General features: G+C 40.5%; 1 protein-coding gene across 15 annotated transcripts in view; it reads right to left on the reverse strand.

Annotated features, from left to right (window-relative positions):
* The window catches only part of KCNMA1 (potassium calcium-activated channel subfamily M alpha 1), a 775740-nt gene that overhangs the window by 5558 nt on the left and 749008 nt on the right, over positions 1-21174 (reverse strand). For 6 of the 15 annotated variants that reach the window (XM_088842055.1, XM_088842053.1, XM_055425364.2 and 3 more), the window contains 3 exons: positions 13745-13939; positions 11298-11416; positions 8901-9125 (listed from right to left, as the gene is read on the reverse strand). In XM_088842055.1, coding sequence (XP_088698181.1) covers positions 8901-9125; positions 11298-11416; positions 13745-13939 — 539 coding nt within the window. Of the gene's footprint in view, positions 1-5712; positions 9126-11297; positions 11417-13744; positions 13940-21174 lie in introns of those variants that run through there. The other 9 variants (XM_088842052.1, XM_088842056.1, XM_088842058.1 and 6 more) reach the window with 5 other exon arrangements.

Here is a 21174-nt window from a genome sequence, read left to right on the forward strand (position 1 = left end):
TTTGAAGCCAGTTTTGGGAGTCTTAAAGTAAGCCCACAGATTTTTGCTGGCCAGTGAGAGTGAAACATTAGGTTAGCAACCAATGTTTTAAAAGTCTTTTGAGATGGCTTTAATTTCAATAAAACTCTCTGTTGGTATGAAGTTATGAAAAGAATTCTTAGTGGCACTATCTTAACCGACTATAATCACCCATGCTGTCAACAAGGGAGCTTGACAGAGTCTTGGCATTTCTTTCTCACCCTAGATCCAGAGATGGCTGGATGAGAATGCTGAGTCAGGGCTTTCAGAGGCTGGGGTGAGGATGAAATGGCCTAGCATCCTCCTGGCAGTTACTGCTATTTCACAAGACTCAGCCCTTATCCTTACCTCTTTTTGCACTGGAATTTTCTGGGAAATCAGCCACATGTATAGATACAAAGGAACTGGGGCAAACAGTGCATTCTAACTTGAGAATCATATGCCTCATTTTAGTGGTTTTTAGGAAAAGCAAAGGAAAAGGAAAAAGCTTTCAAGCACGCCCACTGCTATAGAGGCGATGGCCTCTCTGGCCTCCTTTTCTGTCTTTCAGAACAATTCATAACTGCCTTGTCGGTGGTCCTGGCTGGATGTGTTAACAAAATTGCTCACCTGGCTTGATCCTGATAGAGGACCATGCATGTGTGTCCCTGTATGGCTAATGATTTAGAGATCCGACACCTACGATCAGCTCATGACCACTCTGCTTGTCTCTCCTTGGCCCATGCTTCCTCTAGCTATGTCCAGGGCCCTGGGCCCCCAGTGCAGACACTAAACTAAGTTGAGGCTTGAGAAAGCTCACTTACTATCCTTTGTTCAGTAGTTCGGTGTACCCCCTCCTCAGGAAACTTCCTGCCTCTTGCATCGTTCTCCACCTCCCTCTCCTTCCTGCACTGGCTCTCTCACCTATTATAATTAAGTTCACTTTGATTTGAACAGATTGGACGATAGGAATTCATAATGCTACATCCTCACAGTGAAGCTAACTGATTAAGTGCTTTAAATTATTCCCCCTGACAGAATGATAAAGTTACAATCTGTTCTGAGATGATCTACAGCTTGCCAGACTCCTACAGCTTCTTTCCACATTCATTTATCTTTTTGTCAAGCAGAGTTTTTTTTTTTTCTCCTAAGCTTCAATTCCATAGATCTTTTAAAGTCATCAGCACATCTGAATTATTAATGAGGCTTTAGAGGCAAGGTTCCTGATGGGCTGGTTAAAAAAGGTTGTATAGAAATCCGGGACTGTGTACACATCAAAATAATTTCAGCTCCATTTAAAAAACCATTTAGTTCAAGTGTGACATAGATGAACCATTATGCATTTGTGGAAACCAATTTTTTTTGTGATCTACGATTAAACTAACCTTTCAGAGAGGAGTAAAGTATGATGGTTATCATGTTTTAAAAGCATTGCCAGGCCGCTGAAACAATTTCAAACTATGACTTTTTCCAGTGGTTTACGTGTAAGGATGATTTTCAGAAGAACTGAACCCAGTGTCTGTGCTGTTTGCCTGAGTTGCCCTTGGTTTTGGCTGTACCCTTCTGTGGACTGACTTTGCAAAAGGATTTAGTGCTAGGTTGGACATGCCAGGTTGGAAGGGAGAGTGAACTCTGCTGATGGAAACGAGTAGGTCTTCTGGGTGAAAGACCTAAGACAGCTGCAATTTGCTGAAATTTTTACAACTGCTGCAGAGAATAATTGTTCAGAATTTAGTCTTTACAGTTCAGCTCAAAGTTGGCATTTTGACCTTTCACAGCAGACAGAGTATCAATTTCCTTCCGCTGTCTGTAAGAAAGAGAGCATTATTCCCCCATTTAAGTGCCTTTCTCTCTTTCCTTTTACATTTCTTGCCATAAAAATAATCTAAGCAGAGTCATCCCTGTGTTGGCCATTCAGCTTCTGCACAGAAAGGAGTTGTTTTAAAGCATATCCTGGTGTTGAGTTGAGGTTTTCATTATGCCTGAGAAACAGGCTTTTTAATTCAGGTGCCTTGTAAGATATAAACAGCTGTGTTGTTGGAGACTTGGTTAGATAAGATGTTGAAGAAATGGAAACAGATGAATGCTAAAATGGGTAGGGGCAAAGGTGCTTCTCCCAAAAGACTTGATAGGAACCACACTTTAATGACTGCCAGTCATTCTGCTCCAATGGAGAGAGGCTTGCTATGACAATGGCACTTTGGGTTATCGAACTTTGCCTTCCAAAGAAGGAGCTGCATCACTGGGTGCTTACAAAATTGGCCATATGGAAGAATACTCAGGGAAGGAATTCAAGTGAGTGTTGGAGTGGTCCAAGGTCAATCCAAAGCCCTGAGCTGGTCTCCTCTCCCTGCCACATCCCACAAGCCATAAAGACTTCTGGGGCCTTTATGTTTATCCCTAGAATGAGAAGGACAATGGATCTGGTTTTGAGGCCCTCCTCCCTGCCAAAGAAAAATAAATTCATTTGTTAATAAGTTCTTGAAGATATGATACATGGTGTCATCACTGTGAGTAGAATGTGTGATGTGCCTCAAGTCAAGGAAGGAGTGGCATTTCAGTCTGTGACAAGTAGGCTGGTAGAATAAGATCAAACACAGAAAATAACTGCAGAGTCATGACACTGTCATTGGGAGGCATCACCTATCAAGACCAGACAGGCCACAAGCCATCCACTGCAGCCAAGGAGATGGCATAGGACAGTAGGTAAGGCCAAGGGCGTCTGGCTCTCTCACATACTAATTGCTGGCTCTGAGTCAGTTGTTACATAATTTATCTTACCTTCAGTTTCTCTTCTGTAAAATGAGGCTACTGATCTTTCTAATGGTGTTGTTTGGATGAAAGGGGTTAGTGTCCATGAAGCACTTATATACATACTTGATTTGTCACTGTGAGCTGGTAAGGCCATCAGTATTATTGGTAATATTCGGGGGCATTAGAACACAAAGTTCATGGACTTTAAACACCTCTCTGGTACTTCCTGGCTGGGTGACTTCGAACAAATCTGTCCCTTGAATTCTGTATCTTTCAGATGGAAATACTAACTGCCTCTACATCTGAGGTTGTCTGGAGAACTGAATGAGTTAATATACATAAAGTGCTGAGAAGAGTGTCTGACTCATGGTAAGCACTTGGAGCGTGTTAATTTTCAGTTATGGTTAGTTAACCATGCATACGGTTAGCATGAATATGAGTACTCTCAGTGCCAAAGGACATAAGAATAGGTGATACATTTTGGTGTGATTAGATGAACTAGGGGTGGAGAACTGAGGTGTGTAAACCTGGGTGCCGGCCGGAAGAATGGGGATAGTGGCAGCAGAGCTGGTGAAGAAGGATTTGACTGGATATCCCTCCTTAGGAAGAGGAGGAAAGGAAGGACTGACAACATTCAGTGGTACTTGTGTCTTTGGAATATTGGCTTTCCACTTGGCAGGTGCCCTGCCCCACCTGCAAGCCATCTGTGTCTTCCGTTGCTACTTTCATCACTGACATGTGAAGGTCTAGAATGAGGGTCAGGACTTCCTCCAGCCATGAAGGATCCCAGAGGAATGGGCTATAGCAGAGAAGGGCTCGTGATCTGGGCTGACATAACTGCTGGGTTTTCTGGCGCTGTGGGATCTGGCCTTTTCTCTTAACACTCCCAAGAGAAGAGCACATGAAAAGGGAGATGATGATATAGCAAAGGTATTTGGAATAATTGGGCCTTTTTTTGCTATACCACTAGCTGAGGTTGAAACAGAAAGGGTTTGAAAGGGAAAGATTCCATTTGGATAGAGATAATAGTTGGGAACAGGAAGAGCTAACAAAGAGCTCAATCCTTCAAAGGTAATACTGTGTGAGAGCTTTTGAGAGCTAGTCTGGCCTTCGCCCTCTGCCCAGCAGACCCTAAGGCGCCAGTGGACCCCACCCCCCCCTACAGTCTCCTTTCCTTCCCATGGACAAAGTATGGCTAGTTACTAGAAATGAAAACTGCAATAGAATCAGAGTAATTTTCCCTTATAAAAGGTGTCTTGCTCCTTTGCAGTTGTCCGGTGTGACTCTATTTGACCCCTTTTAACTGTAAGTCTGATGCTGCCGTTCCCTAAGCAGAACAACTGCCCCCTCCTGACACTCCATAAGGGCTGACTTTTCACTTCTCCCTTTCAAGTGGCAGGGGATAATCCCTCTTACCTCCCTAGGTGATGTATGTACAACCTCGTGGTGGGACATAGTCTACCAGGTTAGTGACAGGTGCCCACCTCTACTTCATCACCTCATGACAAAGCAGTGATGGGCTGAAAGAAGCTGATTGAGACACTGATTTTTTTTTTTCCCTGTCTTGACTTCTGCAGTCCCTGAAGTTTCTGCACCCTCTTCTTTCTCCTTCAGGAGCCTGTTGCTATAGAAACCTGGCAGGTTGATTTAATTGTCTCTATTGGGATGCAGACACCTTTCAGCTTTTCCCATGCTGAAGAGGAGCCAGTCAAAAGGTTGTTCTGGTCATCTGGGATCTTGATGATGCTGGCAGGAGGCACAGTCAAGTCTCTCCTCTCACTGAACTCACAGGACTATTCCCTTCTCTCAGAAGTTGTGTACTCAGCCCAAGAAAGTGGCAACAGCTTGACAGCACTGTGAAACATGTACAGGCAGTCCTTGAAGTTTTGTAAGATAAGCCAAGGAGGTGAAGATAATTTATCAAGTGACTGAAGATATCACAATATTTAAGATCAATTTATTTCAAAAATACTTATTGAGCACATATTGAGAGTAAGGTTCTGGGTCATAACCCGTATGGTCTTCCTTGGTGGCTCAGATGGTAAAGAATCTGTTTGCAATGCAGGAGACCTGGGTTCGATCCCTGGGTCTGGAAAGTCCCCTGGAGAAGGGACTGGCAATCCACTCCAGTATTCTGGCCTGGGAAATCCATGGACTGAGGAGACTGGCGGGCTACAGTCCCTGGAGTCGCCAAAGAGTTAGACACTACTTAGTTGACTAAACAAACTCAGAATTTGAAACCTCTCCTAATGGTGGTAGAAATCTAACTGTAAGGGTCCAAGTCTCTCTCTATCCATTTGAACTGGCTTCAGGAAGGGGCCTGGGTAGCAGCCATTAGGGATGTTGTTGATTTCATGATCACCTGAGTGTTGAGACAGGTTTCACTGTACCTCCTGGTCTACCCATTTACTTAAGCTTCACCCCTTTCAAAGCCTAAAACAAATTGAACTGAATGGCTTACAAATTGCTTCTCTTTTAGAATGGTGCAGATAATTGAGTTTCTAGCTGTTGTTCTCTTTTAAGTACACATACTTTCTCTTCAAACAACCTTTCACTTTCTACCCTGACCTACTTAGTTTTGGGGTGGGGAGGGGGAAGAGGAGAGGTATCACATGAAAACCTTGAATGCCTCCTTCCTAAGAGAACCTGAAAGACGGATGAGAAGTTTGGGGGTCACATGGAAAACAATGGAAGAGATTCTTCATTCAGCTGAGGAAAGAACAATATAGTAGTTTGGACTCATAAAAAATAGAAGTAATAATGGTACCTTTTTCATCACTGAATATATCATTAGCCAAGTACAATCAACTTTCAATTGTATGCCTGAAGTCCAGAGAACATCCCCAAATTTCATTGCAAGTCAGTCTGTTCCCACTCCATTCCCATCACAAGATCATCTCATCACAGCTGCTAACAGATTGTATATAAAATGCATTTTGGATTTACTTCTCTCTATCTGCCCAATCTCTGGTTGGGATTTCACAAATGTCTGAAAGGCAGGTGGGAGGAGAGACCCAGGTAATACAGAGGCTGAATCATCAACCCCCAGATAACTGGGTATGGGCTATTGAGTTGAAACATATAGCTGAACAGCTTTAATTTGGGAATCATTCTGATCCAACTTCAAGGAGACCAATTTTTTTTTTTTTAACCATTAATAATCCTCCTGGTTTAAATTGAAAGGAGGGTAAACTATTCACCAAGAAGCAGGTTTGCCAAGTGGAAGAGCTGCAAATGTTTTCCAGAAAAGTTTATCACTCGGCATTATCACTTGATTTAGTTGGTCTTGCCAAGATAAACACAGAGATGTGGACAGACTGATGGGGTATGGGGTACTCAGTTGGGGTGATGGTAATGGGGGGAGGTGGAGGAAGCTGGGTTTCTTGATGGGAAAATGCTTTTGGACTTGGAGCAAGGTACCAAGGTGGGCAGGGAGGCCACGTGCAGATTGAAAGGCAAGCCAGATGGAGAGAAGTTCCCCCCAGATTACCCAACCCCAACCCCAAGAACACCAAAACAAACTCTAAGGGGTCTAGCGGTAGCAGCAGGACAGCCTCATTGCACTGAGCAATTTAGAAAGTGGAGGAAGGGGGAGAAGGAAAGGGAGAGGAAAAAAAAAGCAAAACAAAATAAATAAACCCACAAACAGAACAATAAAAATAAAAATAAACAAACCAATAACAGAATAAAATTTGTAACTCCTTTTTTTTTTTTTAATTTCACAAAAGTTTTCACAAGGACAACGTTATAGAAGAAAACCCCCAGCAGTGGCTAGGTCATGCAGAACCATTAATTGTCATACCTTGGCCCATTCTATTCATCCTTGTTGCACTTTAGAGAGAGAAGTAAGCTATGTGAGTTTTACAACGCTTTTAAACTGTCATATTTCCTGTTGAGCACTTTAACTGGCACATTCTTATAGTTATAAATGTTCTGAGGGCATAACTTTATAACCTGCTTTGCAAAGAATGCATGAACAGCTCTTCATGATCCAAAACTAGGGGATATGTGTGTGTATGTATATATATACATATACATATATATACGTATATATGTGTATATATATATAGTTATATATAAAAAAGATAGTTGTATGTAATGTATAAATCAATACATAAGGACAAAAATAATTTGAAAAAATCTTCCACTCATAGGGCTTTTTGATATCCATGTATACAATGACTGACCACTTGAATACTGATTGGAACACTGCCTTGCCCTGTCTTGGGTGTGGGGATGGAGATTTTGACTAAGTCTCACTATTTCGTCAGTAAAAGTGCTTGTCAATTCACACAGCAAGCAGATCTCAAAAACTATCATGCTTGGGGGGACAGGGGATTCAAAATCTAAACCCAAAACATTCACCATAAAAACACCTTTTTGGAGATGGTTACAGCTGTGACATTTTTCTCCCCCCCAACAACTATGCTGTTCAATGAAATTTGTTTTCAAATAAACATTTCAAATATATATATATATATGTGTGTGTGGATATATATATATATATAGCAGCCCAAGGCTAGTCCATCCTCACAAGAATTTGATTATGGTGGAGTTGGCCAATATTTAAGAACTACTGTACATTGCCTAAAGCATGGTTTGCATGCATAAAATATCTGAAAACTGCATATTGAAAAAGGTATTTCTCTACTTTTTTGCTCATGCTTACTAACTGTTAAAAAAAAAAAAGAAAGAAAATGAAAGAAAAAAAGAATTATACCAAAATGTGTTTGGCTCACTGTTGCACTCTTTTTCTTCTCTCCCATCTGTTAATGACAAGGGGTCCTTCTCTATGACTGTCATTCACCTGCCTGAGTAGATTGGCTACGTTAAAGAAACTGACGATGAGGAATTTCTCCCACTGGCTTTCTGCTCTGGAACAGCCAGCATCATGCAGCTGTGCCAACAGTTGAAGCTGGCTTTTGTCTTTGTGGAGTCAACGGTGGCTTGATCCTCCTACATTCTGATTTATTTAGCATGCTGGCTTCTAGAAAAACATGATCTGCCGCTGGGTTTATCTTCCTCTCTCTCTACCACAGCCCCAGCCCTTGCTCCTCCATGGCATTGGGGCCCTAGCTGTTCAAACAAAGGGGAGTAAAAAGGTCCCCAGAGAATGCGTGGAAAAATACTTGCTCTTTCCTGAGCATTATTTATTCTGTACATAAGGTAGGTAATTCACCTTTTAAAAGATGTAAAAGTCCCAGGAAGGCAGTTTTTAATGACTTACATCTGATATTTATGATACATATGGCTTTTCATCCCAAATGTCAAAAGTGAGAGAAAAAACATAGCTATTCATATGGCAGCATAAGGAGACAGAATAACAATATGCAATCAAACCTCTTTTCAGGTAAATGAAATGACTTGCATTTGATACATCCAAGAAGGGAATACTAGTCTTTCCACCACAGTAAGGGTAGAAAGGTTCCTATAGACTCTCAAAGGAAGCTAGCTCTGGGACAAAAGGCCTTGGTGAGTAACTAAAAAAAATCTCCGAAGTTCTAACAAGCAAGTGCTTCATCATCTACACAAATGGCGAAAGACGTTCAAATGCTTTGACATACTTCGGCCCAGAGAGGAGAAACAACTGATAGATATGTTTCTGTTGCTTTTGGGTTGCTTGTTTCAAATACATGTGTGTGTGTGTATATATATATATTTGTGTGTATATATAAAAAAATCAAGAGAAGGAAAGAAAGGAAAACAACAACAACAAAATCAAAACCCAAAGCACCCTGATAAAACTGATACATCAGAATAAACTTCTCTTCTACACTAACTAAACTTGCTTTGCATAACTGACATGGGGATCACAAGCACTCCCTTCTCATCTGTGAACTCATTCCTGCAGTGAGCTATTTATGTCTGGAGCATGCCTTTGGGTTATTTTTCCCGTAGAATCATAAATAACTTTTGGTCCGTCTGCTTATTTGCTGTTGTGCTCAAGGGTTTTATGGTGGTGGAATAAAAATGACAACCACATGCACACTATCATACATATGCAAATATGTGTAAAAAAAAGGGGAGGACTACAGGGGAAAATGGGGGAAGTTACTGTTGGAAACACCCACTGGGGAAATGAGTGGAGATACAGTTTCACACACGGAGGCAGTGGATACACACATCAGAGCCGCTCTTCCTGCACGTACTTCTGTTTGTCTCGGGACTCCCGGGACTTGGGCCGGTTCTGTCGGTTTGCCGTGGATGGGATGGAGTGGACGGAGGAGCTCTTCTTGCTAGAGGACTGGGACGAGTGGGAGGAATGGGAGAGGCTGGCCCGGGACTGGCCGGCGTTGTGGTCAAACTGCATTAAGCAGAAGATCAGGTCCGTCGGCACGAGCTCAAACTCGTACGGTGGGTTGGTGATGACATACCTGGATGCGGAGAGCGAAGAAGTCACAGAATGAGGATAATGTGGTGGAGATTTCACCAATCTGAACCAAACCAGGTCTACCCGAGGATTCCAGCCAGCCCAGGGCCTTAGACAGTATCTTCGTAGTGGAACAAAATCTGTTTAGGTCCACAGAAGAAGTCACCTATGAGCCCTCCCAGAGATCCTGAATTAGCGCTAGACAAGGGAGAAACAATCGGTACTTCCTGGGGTGTGAATACCCACTTCAGTACAATATCAAGTTCCCTTCTGATCCTGAGAAGCACAAGTGCATGCAGGAGGTTTCCAGGACTGCACTGCCTCTCTTATCCTAGAATGTTACAACAACCTCATACCCATATCACAGTATCTTTGTTTACCACCATCTAGCGAAACCTTAGTCCTCTCTCCCTCTTTATCTTTTAAAAATCAACATTGGTGAAGGCTTTCACTAAATTGAAAGCTATAAAACACCTCCCTGCCTATGTGTCCCTCAGGCTTTAACTGTTCTCCTCAAAGATCACCTTTTTCCCTGATTAATATCAGATATGACAAAAAAATCACCATTTCATTTCTAGTAATGGATCTCAAAACTGTGGTTCTCAGGCCAGATATATTAGCGTCATCTGAGAACTTCTTAAAAAGGTAAATACTTTTTTGAAACTGATGTATACTTGATTTACAATGTTGTGTTGGTTTCAGGTGTACAGCAAAGTGATTCAGTTATATATATATATATGTTCTATTTCAGATTCTTTTCCATTTTAGGTTATTATAAGATATTGAATACATTTCCCTGTGCTATACAGTAGGTCCTGGTTAAAATGCAAATTCTGAAGCAACTTCATTCAAGTCCTACTGAGTCAGACACTCTGGATTGGGGATCAAGCAATTTGTGTCTTAATAAGTTTTACAGATGATTCTCATGTTCACCTAACTTTGAGAATACGCTAGACTACAGAAATTATGTTCAATTCCTGCTCTATTGTATAATCTCTGGGCATTCAAACTTCAGATTTTCATTTCATACCAGTTAAGTCAGAGTAATCAGAGTACTTTTAAAAAGCACCCCCAGGGATTCTACTCTGCACGTAGGTCTGAGAAACACTCCTCTATCTCTATGGCATTGCTTCCTGATGCATATTATACAAACACACTGACTTTGACAATTCTAGGGTGTACTTTTAATTTTAGGCTGCTATGAATTTCCTTTAAGGTGTATTAGAGAAATATAACTAGCATACATGAACTTTTTTCTGCTTCAGGCAATAATATACAGTTTTCTTTAAAATAAATATATAAAAGTTAAAAAGTGAGTCAACTGAAAAATACATTAAGTAAAAATATGTGTGTCTATGAAAACAGAATATACATATAACTGAATCACTTTGCTATGTACCTGAAAGTAACCCAACATTGCAAATCAACTACACTCCAATAAAAATTAAATATATATATATATATATGTGCTTGTGTGTGTGTGTATGTGAGTGTGTATATATATATATATAGAGAGAGAGAGAGAGCGAGAGAGAGAGAGCTTCCCAGGTGGTACAGTGGTAAAGAATCCACCTGCCAAGCAAGAGATGTGGGTTCAGTTCCTGGGTCAGGAAGATACTCTGGAGAGGGAAATGGCAACCCACTCTAATATTCTTGCCTGGGAAATCCCACAGACAGAAGAGCCTGGCAGGCTACAGTCCATGGGATAGCAAAGAGTCGAACACGACTGAGCAACTAACCAACAATGACAGGTATATATGTATGTGTGTGTGTATATATATATAGATATCTATATATATGTGTGTCTAAGACAGGGCAAAGGAACCATTTACCTTAAACAGTAGCAATATGAAATATTTCTATATGAGATACCAACAGAATTATACCAGTAGCAGGAGTTTGGAGGACATGTTTTCCTTCAGACTTGTGTAATTAGGTGATGGATGGAACTATCCCATAGAACTTGGATTCTCCCCACAATGTCTTTATACTTGCTATTGTAATTAAAGAAAAAAGCTTCCCATAACCACCACCAAAGTCAGCATTGGATTTAATAGGGCAGATCAATTTGCATGTCGAGAACACGCATGTAGACTTTTGCCCTCATTATGGGAGACAAGAGAGGACATTTCTGTCTCTGCCTTTGGGTGGGAGGGCAGAGTGGAAACATACTCACCTCTTCGTGCATTGGCTGGGGGTGCTGAGGTGAGCATCTCTCAGCCGATAAATTCCAAAACAAAGCATATTGTATGTTTTCAGAGCTTTGCAGAACAGATCACCATAACAACCACCATCCTGGGAGACAACAAAAGAACAGAGAGAAAAATCATTTTTATTTGCCTGAAAGTAAAGGTCCTGGGGGTGGCAGGAAAGGGCCTTTTCATGAAAGCTCATATTAGTGTCTCCTGAGTTGGAGGGTCTGTGCCGAGGAACAGTGGCTGAAGAAGTTAAATGTGCTTTATAGCCTACGCCCCAATGTTGGTGACATTTTGGGATCAATTAAAAATGGGTTTTCCTCTGGTTCTCTCCAGTTTTTTATCTGCAGGAATGAGAGCTCTAAGGAGCTGGTGTCTCTCCTTACTTTAAGGTATGATATAAGCTTGAAGGTCTCAGATGTCTGTTTGGCTAAGGAGAAGAAATCAGCTCTGCGAAATGTTGATGATGTTTAGCCCCAGCTCAGTTGCAACCACAGTGATCTGACTGTGTTGTCAAAACTGCTCAAGTGATAATTAAAATCACTACCAGAAGAAAAGACCCCACCAGGTACTATGGTGACAGGCTCTTTCAGAGAAGGGCTGTGTGAAAAGCACAATTTACAGACCTCAGAGATGGCAAGGGTGGAAGAGAATGTGTTTCCCCAGGAGCTGGAGGTCTGCAGAGTGAATAACTGGGATTCACAGTTCTGATCAGTTCACAGTCATTTTCCAAGGGTCTGGGGCCAGATGAGGAATGTGAAAGCAAACTCACCCAGAAGCACTGGCTTCCTGCAGCCAGCTAGCTTCAGGTATTAATACAGGAAGGGCACCAAGGGCTGATTTCACTGGGAATAAAGTGACTGCATCTGTCCTTCCTGTTACTGAAACTGCCAGATGGGCCTCATACTAGAGAACACAACTGGAGCCAGATCTTACCATTATTTAAAGTCTTTGTTCTTTTAAAGTGTTGTTGTTTATTCGCTAAGTCATATCCGACTCTTGTAACCCCATGGGCTATAGCTCGCCAGGCTCCTCTGTCCGTGGGATTTTCTCAGGCAAAAATACCAGAGTGGGTTGCCCTTTCCTTCTCCAGGGGGTCTTCTTGAGCCAGGGATTGAACCCACATCTCCGGCATTGGAAGGCAGATTCTTTACCACTGAGGTGTGCCAGTGAGTAAGTGATAGATTAAAAGAGCCACTAGCTATGGAGATGACCTTTTAAAGAAGCTCTAAGTCTAACACAGACTTTTGTCCCTCACCAAACTAAAACACGGTACAAATTAGCATCACACTTTTAGAAGACATGGAGAAAGTGACCCTTTCCTTGGCTCCTTCTCCACTATTTGGACTTTCTGGGTGGCAGGCAGTACTGTTCATACAATAGGCTTACTGGCTCTTAAGACTGCTGGTTCCAGCCCTTGAATACATTCATGGAGTTGGGCTGGGAATAAGAGTCAATTAAGACTGCATACTTCTGCCAGAGTGCCTGAAGCAGGCTGGTGCGTGGAGCCCAAAGGGAGGCACGGGTCACCTCTGTAGCAGGGAGGGCAGTGGAGGAGTGACTGAGTCCACATGTGCTAAGTCACTTCAGTCCTGTCTGATTCTTTGTGACTCTATGGACTGTACAGCCCACCAGGCTCCTCTGTCCATGGGATTCTCCAGGCAAGAGTACTGGAGTGGATTGCCATGTCCTCCTCCAGAAATATAATAGTCCACAGGAGCTTTTAAAAAACACTGATGGCCAGGACTCTGGGCCTGATCCTGACATTAGTGGTTTTCAGAACACCATAGCTTATTATGTGCCTCTAGACCCACTGGCCCAACCAATAGCATCTCATGTGGATCCTTTATGTCTCTAATTCCAGACTGAGGTCCCCTAATTCTGAGGCTGGAACTAGTCACTCTCCCCTAGCCCCGCTCCTTGCTGCAGAGGTGACCCATGCCTCCCTTTGGGCTCCACATTCCAGCTTGCTTCAGGCACTCTGGCAGACCAATTAAGGTGCAGTTGGGGTTAAGTAGCCCTGATCCATGCTAAGACCTGCAGAATGGGTTCCCTAACTTGTGTGCATCTGAGACCACCTGATGCCTCCCACCTTGTGGCAGAAGATACTCTAGGGGAGTCAGTAAGCCCATGGACTCTGAAGCCAACATTCCTGATTCAAATTCCCTGATAGGGTCAGTCGTCAGTTTCTCTGAGCCCCAGTTTCCTTAGAGCATCTGATAAGAGAACCTATGCCAAAGGGTCGCCATGGGGATTAAATGAATGAATCCATGTAAAGCACAGTGCCTGATACACAGTAAACCATAAGCATCAACTCTGATAGCTCTTTTCATGTGGAAATAACCAAAGGCAGAGGTCTAGCCTGACACATTCAGATCTGGTCATTTCCAAATAACAGGCTCAGGTGCCCTCTGCCCCCTGAACTCACCCCCAGGTCCGCAAAGGGCCCGTCCAGCAGCGCTAACTGGGCCACACGGCAGCGGTCCCTGTTGGCCAGTGTCTGTGGGGTGCTATAGCCCCCGCGCAGTGCATTCTCCTCGGCGATCAAAGCCTCCAGCTCTGGTGTGGCTCCTCCAGTCACCAGGGTCCGTATCAGGGTAAGGATGTTGTCATTGAAGTATGTCTGGGAAGAGATGGGAGCAAAGTCCTTTAAGCACACACCCTAAAATCACAACAACCGACATTCAAATTACAACTTTTCTTGATGTCTCCTGTTTAAAGTTCTGGCCTGTCTCTTCAAATAGTTTTATGTGGGAAGTGAAAAGACAGCAGCCTCCAATTATTCCATTCTTTTCTCTCCTACTTGGTTCTGCCATGAGAGCCTGACTTTAAAACCTGAAATTCAGTGGATTTTTATTGAAGGCCTAAAGTCAACATGGTTGGTGTTTACCATAATTGGTGCTAGTAGGGATGTAAATACGGCTTCCTCTCCTGCTTCCTAGGCGTATGTAATAAAATGCAGCCTGACCCAGGCAGGATGGCCTCTGAGTTTCTGCAACCTACGTGCCAGGAAACTGCTTCCCCCAACAATGGTAGACCTTCTCTCTTTAGAATGAGATGCCAAGAGCATCACTAAGGCCATGCATTCAACAATTTATCACATACTTTGATAACAGGCTAAACCAGAAGTTTCTATCAATTAAATATGCCAGATAAATGTATGACAAGGTGGATACCCTGGTATTTTTATTTTTAAGTAACCTCTGTGGTCTGAGGCGAATATAGCTTATTAAGGAAGTTTCCCTCGATGTGTACATTTGTCTCACATCTGAAACATAACAGTGTCTGTCAGGAACAAAACAATAGGAGTTTTAAAAAATTAATAGGATGTCAAATAAAAGAGCTCAAAAAGGCATTTTTCACACAGCCTAATTCGAAGAAAATCTCAGTTAAGGGTCTGTTTTCCATTTTCCAATGTAAGAAGAAATCAAACAGGCTAAATAATATCAAGGTAAAGTTTGCCTGTGGCTTTTGAGGATGGATGGACCTTTTGAAGCAGGTTAGGCAAGACAGCTGCATTTTTACTTCAGCAGTTTTTTGGACAGTTCACCTGGCAAAAGTATAGTGGGTAACAAACCAGGTAAAGGATGAATTCTCTACAGCTTGGCCATCATAGTTTTATGTCTCGGGGGAGGTTGCCTAATCTTTCTGGGCTTTGATTTTCTCATCCGTAAAATAAGCACCATCATTAAGATCAAGTTCATATGCAAAGAATTCCAGGAGGGTTTCTGAGTTAAAATGGTAGCTGCTAGTAAGGCTAGAATCCCCAGGTTATTGAAGCACCCAAAGTGATGCAAAATTTCAACAGCAACAGAAAACTAGGAATGTGATTCAGAACCAGTCAGGCCCTAAGGAGAAGGTATCATCTGCCAGAGCTTAGATGCTCCCTGGGGGGCAGAGAAGCTGAATGAGAACAAATAGAGGAGGAACCATTGCTGGTGTGGTTAAGGGGTGAGAGGCAGGCTAGGGGTTCAGCGCTGACCTCGCCACTTAGTAGCTGCCTGACTGTGGAAAGTTATTTCTCATCTTTGTGCCTCAGTGTCACGATCTGTAAAATATAATAGAGTGGGTTGCTGCTGCTGCTGCTGCTGTGTCACTTCAGTCGTGTCCGACTCTGTGTGACCCCATAGACAGAAGCCCAGCAAGCTCCCCCGTCCCTGGGATTCTCCAGGCAAGAACACTGGAGTGGGTTGCCATTTCCTTCTCCAATGTGTGAAAGTGAAAAGTGAAAGTGAAGTCGCTCAGTCGTGTCCGACCCTTAGCGACCCCATGGACTGCAGCCTACCAGGCTCCTCCATCCATGGGATTTTCTAGGCAAGAGTACTGGAGCGGCTTGCCATTTACAAGAACTATACAACTGATACGTGTGAGGCACTTGAAAGGTGTTTTTTGCACAGGGAGCACTAAGAAATACTTTCTGGACTGATATCAGAAACTCGGGCCTTTGTCACCTACTGTTTAGTACATGGAACTCTGCTCAATGTTATATGGCAGCCTGGATAAGAGGGGAGTTTGGGGAAGAACAAATAACCATAAATGTATGGCAGAGTCCCTTTTCTGTTCACTTGAAATCATCACAACATTGTTAATCGGCTCTACCCCAATACAAAATAAAAAATTTAAAAAGGAAACTTGGGCCTTTGTTGATGAAAAGACAAGTCAACTCATGACCAATTTTCCCTTTCAAAAAGTCTTTTCTAGCTTTTTTTTTTTTTGGTGGGGTAGTGGGGTAGGGTTGCAAACCAAGGCCATTCATTTTACCCTTGATTCTACACTTTTCAGGCTGCCTCCATACTAAGACTCCATTTAGACTTAGCAAAGACCCAGCAAGGGTTAATGGGGACTACATGCTGAGCTGTGACCAGAGCCATGTGGGCCACCACAGGTGAACTCTCATGGAAACTGGTTCAGCACACACATATAAAAACATTTCCCAAAGTCTTCAGAGGTAAACTGTCTTCTCTATAGGTCAATAGACCATCGTTAGAAGAAGAAGCCCCCTCACCTGATCTCAGCTCTGTGGCACATTAAATGAGGGAGTGCCAGACACAGAACTTTGACAAAGGCCTTTGTGCTATAATTACCCTTCTAGACCAACACCCAGGGAGGAGTTCACCAGCATGAAGTGTGGATGGCAGAACACTAACGACCTCGTGGTGAAAAACAGACCTCTGTCTTGCTCAAATGTACAGAGAAATAGCTAATATAAATATTTTTTGATATTTACTGGAAGAAGTAAAAGAAAAATTTAAGAAGCATATATTTTAGAATCAAAATCAATTAAAAAAATACTATCTCTAACAAACAAAAGATCAGATCTTATCATCATAAGAAAGCTGACTTCATACAACTTATTAAATTCTTTTAAAATGTAAGATATTGAAATTAAAAAGAATATAATTTAAAAATGCCTGAAAAGGATCCAATGCTTTTTCATGATAAACACACTCAAAAAGCTAGAAATGGAAGGGAATTCCCTCAATCTGAAAAAGGACATATATTAAAACATCAGACTTATAAGTGAAAGATTGGAAGCTTTCCTTTTACATTAGAAACAAGACAAAGAAGCCAGCTCTCACCACTTCTATTAAACATAGCACTGGAGGTCTTAGCCAGGGCTAGAAGAAAATAAAGGTATCTATATAAAAACTGAAGAAGAAAAATTATCTCTATTCACAGAGGACATGATCTTGTATATAGAAAATCCTAAAGAATCCACTAAAACGATATTCTCAGTAATAAACGAATTTACTAAGATTTCACAATACAAAACCGATCATTTGTGTATCCATGCACATGCAATGAAAAACACAAAAATGAAATTAAGAAAACAATTCTTATTACAATAGCATCACAAAGAATAAAATACTGAGTAATAAAAGTAACCAAGGAGGTATAAGATTAGTACATTGGAAACTACAAAACATTGTTGAAATAAAGAAAATCTAAATAAATGGAAAGACATCTTAAGTTCATAGACTGTAAGACTTACTATTCTTAACATAGCAATATTCCCCCAAACAATCTATAGATTTACTGCAATTGCTATCAAAATCCCAAACACCATTTTTAGAGAAGTGAAGAAGCTCATGCGACGAGTTGACTCACTGGAAAAGACTCTGATGCTGGGAAGGGTTGGGGGCGGGAGGAGAAGGGGACGACAGAGAATTAGATGGCTGGATGGCATCACCGACTCTGTGGACATGAGTTTGAGTGAGCTCCGGGAGTTGGTGATGGACAGGGAGGCCTGGCGTGCTGTGATACACGGGGTCGCGGAGAGTCGGACACGACTGAGCGACTGAACTGAACTGAACTGAAGAAGCTCACTTTAAAATTCTTGTGAAATTGCAAGGAGCCCTAAATAATCAAACCATCTTGAAAAGGAAAAACAAAATTGGAGGACTCACACTTCCTGATTTTGAAGCACACCACAAAGCTAATCAATAGAGTATGGCATTGCCCTAAGGATAGACTTATGGACCACTGTAATCAAATTGAGAATCCAGAGATAAGCTCATATGTTTTGCATCAATTGATTTTTCAACAAAGGTTCCAAGATCATTCTACAGAGGAAGAATATAGACTCTTAATCAAATATTGCTACCACAGCTGGGTATCCACATTCAGAAGAATAAATTTGGATCCCTACCTCACACCCTATGCAAAAATTAATTCAAAATGGATTAAAGACCTGAATATAAAAGGTAAAACAATGAATCACTTAGAAGAAAACATAGAAGTAAAGCATTATGTTTTTGATTTGAAAACTGATTCTTAAATATGACACCCAAAGCATAGGCAACAAAAGAAAAAAAGAGGTAAATTAAACTTCATCAGAACGAGAACTGTCTGTGCACAAAGTACACTGTCCAGAAAGTGAAAAGAAATCCTACAGAATGAGAGAAAATATTTGCAAATCATATATCCCATAAACCTAGTATCCAAAGTATATATTTAAAAATATTACAATTCAACAACATAAAGAAAAGTAACCCAAATTTTAAAATGGACAAAAATGAGCAAACTTTATTTAAAAATACTGGTGAAATATATTAAAACATGGAGTTTTTGAAGGATATATTATTATCAAACAATGCAAATGTCAAAAGTAAATCTTGAAAGAAAAATATATGACATAAAATTATTTTGATAATAACTGGATCTGTGCCCTCTTCAGTTCAGTTCATTTCAGTCGCTCAGTCGTGTCTGACTCTTTGCGATCCCATGAATCACAGCATGCCAGGCCTCCCTGTCCATCACCAACTCCCGGAGCTCACTCAAACTCATTTTTCTGACTCTTAAAAATGATTTACTATTACTGATAGATAATTTTTAATTAGCTTCCAAGTAATGCTAACAAATCATGATCAATGGCCCAAAGTATAAAATCTCAATATACATACTAAAATATAAGATGTATGGCCTGTATTTTAAAAATAAACATAATAGTAGAAAGAAAAGTAAATATCCCAGTACTTCAAAGTTCTTTAAAAGTATCCTAAATAATTACAGGTCAAGATGGAAATAAAACTCAAGAATACAGAGTATTAAAAAATTAAAGACTATTTGAAAATAACACACAAAAACGTCATGGATTGAGGCCCAAGCTACAGAGGCAAATTCAGAACCTTAAATGCTTTTATCATTAAATATAAAAGAATGTCAACTAATAATTCTAAGCATTAAAATAATTGTTTTTGGTTGTTCTTTTTTATCTGAAAAATAGAAGTTTGAAATAATAAAGCATCAATTAATGAAGTAGCAAGAGGATATTTAGTGAATTGATACATTTTTAAACTTGATAAAATTATGCTAAATTTCCTCTGGAAACAATTTATGAAACTGTCCTTCAAAGTTTTGAGAACCATACTCTAGTAGTTATAAGACCTTAATACTGGAGTTAGCAAATCAAGGCCATGGGGAAAATGTAGACTGACATTTGTTTTTGTTTTTTTAATAAAGTTTTATTGAGACGCACACATGCCCACTTGTTTACTAATGGTTTTTGTGCTATAATGGCAGAATTGAATATTGTCAACAGAGTCTATATGGCTCTCAAAAGCCTAAAATATTCACCATCTGGCCCTTTATAAAATAAAGTTTGCTGTTCCATTTCTTAATACAATAAGGAAAGCATGACACACCATGAAGGAACATTTACTCAACAAATGATTTAGGGGAAATTGCTATCTGGAAAATTTTTTTCAACAATATGGCAATGATTAAATAAGTAATGATATACTTATGTGACTTATATTGTACAGATATTAATATTATGTTTTCAGAGAATATTTAATGGCATGGTAACAATTACATGACATAATATTAAAATATATTAAAAAAGCAGGATCCAAAAATCACTAAGATCTAAAACTCATGTTAAAAGTGCAGACCTCCAAAGATATATACTCATATAAAAATATTTAATATAATGTAAATACTAAATATTTAGTACCCCAAAATTTTACATGGAAATTAATTCCTGGTAACAGAATTCTCATTCATTTTCATTTTTTCCTATAATTCATTTTATATATTTCCTACTATGAAAATACATTTACTTAAATTTCTAAGAAAGGAAGCCAATGGAATTTATACAACTCAGTAGCAAAAAAAAAAAAGAAAAAAAATCCCAATATTTGGTTAAAGAGTGGACAAAGGAAAGAATAGATATTTTTCCAAAGAAGATATTCAAATAGCCAACAGGTACTTTATAAAAGATGTTCAACATCACAAATCAAAACTGTGGTAAGACATCATCTCACACCTGTTAGAATGACTGCTGCTAAGTCGCTGCAGTCGTGTCCGACTCTGTGCGACCCCACAGACGGCAGCCCACCAGGTTCCCCCGTCCCTGGGATTCTCCAGGCAAGAACACTGGAGTGGGTTGCCATTTCCTTCTCCAGTTAGAATGACTACTGTCAAAAATATGAGAAATAAGTGTTGGTAAGGTTTTGAAGAAAAGCAAACATTTGTAAACTGCTAGTGGGAATGTAAGCTGATACCGCCACTATGGAAAACAGTATGCTGGTTCCTTGAGAAATTACAAATATAGCTACCATATGACCAAGCAATTCCAGTTCTGGGTATAAATCCACAGGAGAAGAAATAACTATCTCAAAGAGATATCTTTTTCACCCCTGTGTTCACTGTGGCATTATTTACAATAGCTAAGACATGGACGCAATCTAAGTGTCCACTGAGAGATGAACTGGTGAAGAAAATGTGGCATGTACATACACAATGGAATATTTAGCTGTAAAAGAAGGGAATCTTGCCCTATGCAACAACATGGATGAATTCTGAGAGCATGCAGCTAAGTGAAATAAGCCAGAGAAATATAATTTATACTCTCACTTATATGTGAAATCTAAAAAAACTGATCCTATAGAAACAGAAAACAGACTGGTTGTTGCCAGGGGCAGGAGGTGGGGGTTGAGAGAAATGGGTGAAGGTGGTCATGGGATATAATTAATAAATTTTGGAGCTATGACACACTGTAACACAGTGCATAAAGTTAACAATATTGCACTATATATTTGAAAACTGCTTAAAGAGAGTAGATTTTTACAGTTCTCAGCAACAGCAAGAAGAAATTGTAACTGTGAGGTGATGGATGTATTAACTAACTTTACTGTTGTAATCATTTCACAATATATACGTACATCATTGTACACCTTAAACTTATGTTATAATGTTATAACTCATGATATAAATCAATGATATCTCAGTATAAAGTTGGGGGAGAAGGAGGTAAATGTTATAAAATAGTTAAAGGCAAAAAATATAGCCACAAACAACCTGGTGAAAATACAGCTGAATATCTCAGGAAAATTCCACGGACAGAGGAGCCTGGTT

The sequence above is a fragment of the Moschus berezovskii genome, chromosome 12 (genome assembly GCF_049115385.1).
Source record: "Moschus berezovskii isolate FMDL1 chromosome 12, NW_MosBer_1.0, whole genome shotgun sequence".
In the NCBI taxonomy this organism is placed as follows: domain Eukaryota; kingdom Metazoa; phylum Chordata; class Mammalia; order Artiodactyla; family Moschidae; genus Moschus; species Moschus berezovskii.